The 3974-nt window shown below is 34.3% G+C and overlaps 1 protein-coding gene across 1 annotated transcript; it reads left to right on the top strand.

The window, feature by feature from the left end:
* Positions 1 to 582: 582 nt before the first annotated feature.
* LOC142350246 (uncharacterized) lies at positions 583 to 2295 on the top strand. The gene is made up of 2 exons (XM_075402020.1): positions 583 to 903; positions 1504 to 2295. Exons 1-2 carry the CDS (start codon positions 820 to 822, stop codon positions 2221 to 2223), a joined length of 804 nt encoding a protein of 267 aa, XP_075258135.1. The 5' UTR covers positions 583 to 819; the 3' UTR covers positions 2224 to 2295.
* The last annotated feature ends 1679 nt before the right edge of the window (positions 2296 to 3974 follow it).

Here is a 3974-nt window from a genome sequence, read left to right as displayed (position 1 = left end):
GCCTAGTTAAGGTATAAGAGTTTTGGGCTTCATCTATGTTGCAGTGGTACTGGAATGCTTCTTTCCTCTCCACTGTTTCAGATTGTAAACGCTAATCTAACACTCAAGAATGTCCTACCAAAAGATAACTTGAACTATTTTTCAGCAGTTTAAATTTTTGATGTGATTGAAAGAATGAAACTAGTTGCTAAGAACTATTATTTATGCCCCTATTATAGTAATATTCGCGTAGTCATTTATTTCAAGGTTCCGACATCGAACCCACTCATTGACTACTCTATAATAGAGAATGTCATTTATCATTCTTCGTGAGAATTAAACTGACCAAACTTGTTACGTTACAATAGTATTTGAGATATGTGACGTCATTATAATTGTTCAAAATACTCCAAAATTGACCAATTCCAGCAAAAATTTTAACTAGTTACAAAATGTGCATTTCATTTCGAATCTTATCTGCGGGTTTCTACAAATACAAATTAAACAATACCAGTACTTCAACATATCTAATCCGAAACTAAACACCTACTTAGATAAAATTGACATGCGCTATTTGTTAAAAGTTAAGTTATTAAGAGTGGCCATGAAAACTTGAATGAAGTTCTCGTGAAATATTGAGTTTAATCGTTTGTGCAAATAAAATTGCAAGATTACAAGGTAAACGCTTGATAAATCGCGAGGTCCATTTTACTCATAACTAAACCCTCCTGCGAGAAATTAAGAACAACTAAACACTCCAAGCAAAGATTAATCTTTGGAAACTTTGAACAAACTCTTTGTAATTTTCAACTAAGTTGAACATCGTGATAAGACTGCAAAATGGTCAACGTCAATTTTTGGTTCACTCCTAGATCCAGATCGACTGCTCTTTTGAGATGTCTGTCCAACATCCCTGAATCCAAGGTACGTCCAGAAGTTATCACATGTCATAATTGTTTTATTCATCATGCTATGATCATAAAACACTTTTTAAAAATATAATAATAATAATAATTATTATAATTTATTATTATTAAAAATATCGGCTTTGCGCACGTGTTGGCTAAAGCTTGTAAATCTAAATCCACTGTTCAAATCCAATATCATTTAGAAGGTATTCTCAGAATTGTCTCTAAAACAGAGCTTAATAATGTTGACTTCCGAAGTTTACAGCTCGCCTCACTACCACCAGACTAGCAAGAATCGGATTGTGTAGAACCTAATTATGCCTTTCCATTCAACAACAGTAGACCGTAGAGCTTCAAGTCCAATTGTGTGTCCATGCTCCAGAATAAATTAGCGTTATGTCTGGTTTTATTTATACAGAAGCTAACAAATTCTTTACGTTTTGTATTCCTTATAGTCATTTTGAATTTAAAGAACGTCGGTATATTTGGATTTGAGCGTCGGAAGGTGGTTTCCGAGCACAAAAAAGTCTAAAAAATGTTGATAGATAGTTGATTTTTGGATCATTTCAACACTCCGTGAGTGTGAACTAAGGTACTGATGGTCTATCATTTTTAGATCGTATTCGAGAAGTTCATTTGGAGTATGGTTACTGACAATGCGCCAGAGACCATTGCCATGTTCGACATCGAGATAGATCCCGAATACACCTACGAGAAATGTCTCAATGACTGGCGGAACACCGACTGCAAGATCAAGATCATGAAGGATCTCAACATCGCGGTGCACGACGAAGACATCCCTGAGATCATATCCGAGGATTCCATCAACATCTTTTTAGTCCGACATCCTGCTCTAGCGGCTACTTCCTACCTGCCCAACGCCGAGATCACGTACTTCGAGATTATCGACTCATCTCAAGCATTTGACTTCACTGAAACGTTCCAGAAAATGCTGGAAGGTATCAAGTATGCCGAAAAAACCTGCAAAAAACCACCTCTGGTTCTCTCAGGCGACGTCCTTAGTTCCAAAGAACAATCTGTGAAGGCTGTTAAGAAGATCTGCGAGCTTATAGAAGTTGAGTTTTCAGAGGATATGCTGACTTGGGAATCACGCGAGGGTTTCGACCCCACGTGGGACGTCGCATATCTTGCCAACGAGTCCAACAATCCGATCGGGTTCTTTTCCAGGGCAAATCAGTCAACTGGATTCGAGGACGCGAAAGAAAGGGAAATTGACATGAAACAAATTGAAGACGATAATGAAGCGATGGCTGAAAGAATTAAAAGTTGCGAGCCTGTGTACGAAGAAATCCTGAAATACGCTGCTAAATTTTAAATTGGTGAAATTGTGAAAAATGCCGATTAAAAGAGTGTATGTGAAAGCAATTGATTCTTCAATTTTCTCTAATTGCAGTTTGTCTCGCTGAGTGAAATCACTTGTTGTTCCGACCCCTCTTGAGGGGGGGAGGAACTATATACTCAAATGGGTTTTTTTTGTTCAGTCAATTTTGGCCGATCGATATATTCATCGTAGAGAGTTGAGACTGGTATCATTAGAAAGTTTGTCCAGCGTAGAATATTGAATTAAAAAGATTTTTTTTTATTCTCGTTTTTGGCAGGAAGATATCGAAGTTTAGAATTTCGAGAAAATAGAGTGAGTTCCGTTGATTTCATTCACCTTTTTTCGGAATTTTTGACTAAAATTTCGCCAATCTTGATAAAATATAATAAAATTTTTCAAGAAAATGTTGTTGATTTTACGTTTAAAGACAAAATATATAGACGGATATTTTCATTGAAATTTTTTTGTCACAAATTCCGGCTAAATATTTCACAAAATTCAGACTTTTTCATCAAAAACAGCGCGAAATAAGTTTCTTTAGTCCACTCTGATTAAATTTGCAGGAAGTGCACACCCAAACACCACTAACACAAGCTTTGTAGACTGAAAAAGAGGCTAATTCCACTTCAACTTCCGTTGAGAGTGCTCTGTAAATAAAAGTTTGCCGTTTCTTGCTAACTTTATTCGTTGATTATAAAAAACGCAGCATTTTTTAATTTTTTAATTAACAAAATATCAATATCAATGTCATTCCAAAAATTAAATATTCCTAATGGTCAATCAGCATTAGCAGGACTAGTTCTGTACCAATCTTGGACCGTTACAATCCAAAAATAATTCCCATTAACGTCAGTCGGTTTTAAATAAAAAAAATTCGATCTTTTTTATATTAATTAAATAGCAGAACATTTCATATCAAAGCTCACTATTGATAGGTCCTATTGGCTTTCTAAATAACTCGAAATTAATTTATCTAGTTGATTGCTAGGAAGCTTATAGTCGTTTTGACTATTAAATATTTGACTTTTAAATATAAAATGGCTTATTGAACTTTGCCTCCATTTTTCTCTTAATTTGATAAACTTGTACTTGCTTGGTGTCAGCAATCAAAGAGTGCTCCTATTTTCTAATAAAATCAAATTTAGTATTTTTTGAGGTTATACGCTTTAAGTTATGGTGTTCTGGCTTTGATACTACTAGGTTTCACAATTTTTTTTTTAATTTTTAGGCATTCGCCAATTTTTCATTTTCTCTATTTTTGTCAAATTATCACGTTATTGTCAGTTCATATATCACATTTTTCGCGGTTCAAAATAACGCACAATTGATAATATTCAATTTCTTAAAAATATAGATTGTGGTTCTTTACTGCTTTGACAGTACTTTCTCGAAGAATTTAATTGAATTTTTTAATTTTGTCTTTAACTGTCGTTTTTACTTTGTTTTTTTAGTCGTATTTAATTTCTTGTACAATGATTGGCTTTTCCTGGAAGAGTAGATGAGCCGATGTTCTGATATTTGAAGATAGATAGTGGGTTTCATGACTTTGAAAACAATTGTTTTCCAAAAAAAAACATTTCAACTTCCCAATTTTGTTCCTTTTATTGCCTGTTTGTTACCTGGTCTCGTTAATTAAAAGTTAAAGATTATATTATGTTTCTCAAGGGAAGGTGTCGAAAGGGATTGGTGACACCAAATCTAATGTTCTAAGAGAATTCGTTATGAATTTACTGGCTCCCACATGG

This window comes from Convolutriloba macropyga, chromosome 12, assembly GCF_964194025.1.
Source record: "Convolutriloba macropyga chromosome 12, txConMacr16.3, whole genome shotgun sequence".
NCBI classification, from domain to species: domain Eukaryota; kingdom Metazoa; phylum Xenacoelomorpha; order Acoela; family Convolutidae; genus Convolutriloba; species Convolutriloba macropyga.
This window is presented reverse-complemented; position numbering and strand designations above follow the sequence as displayed.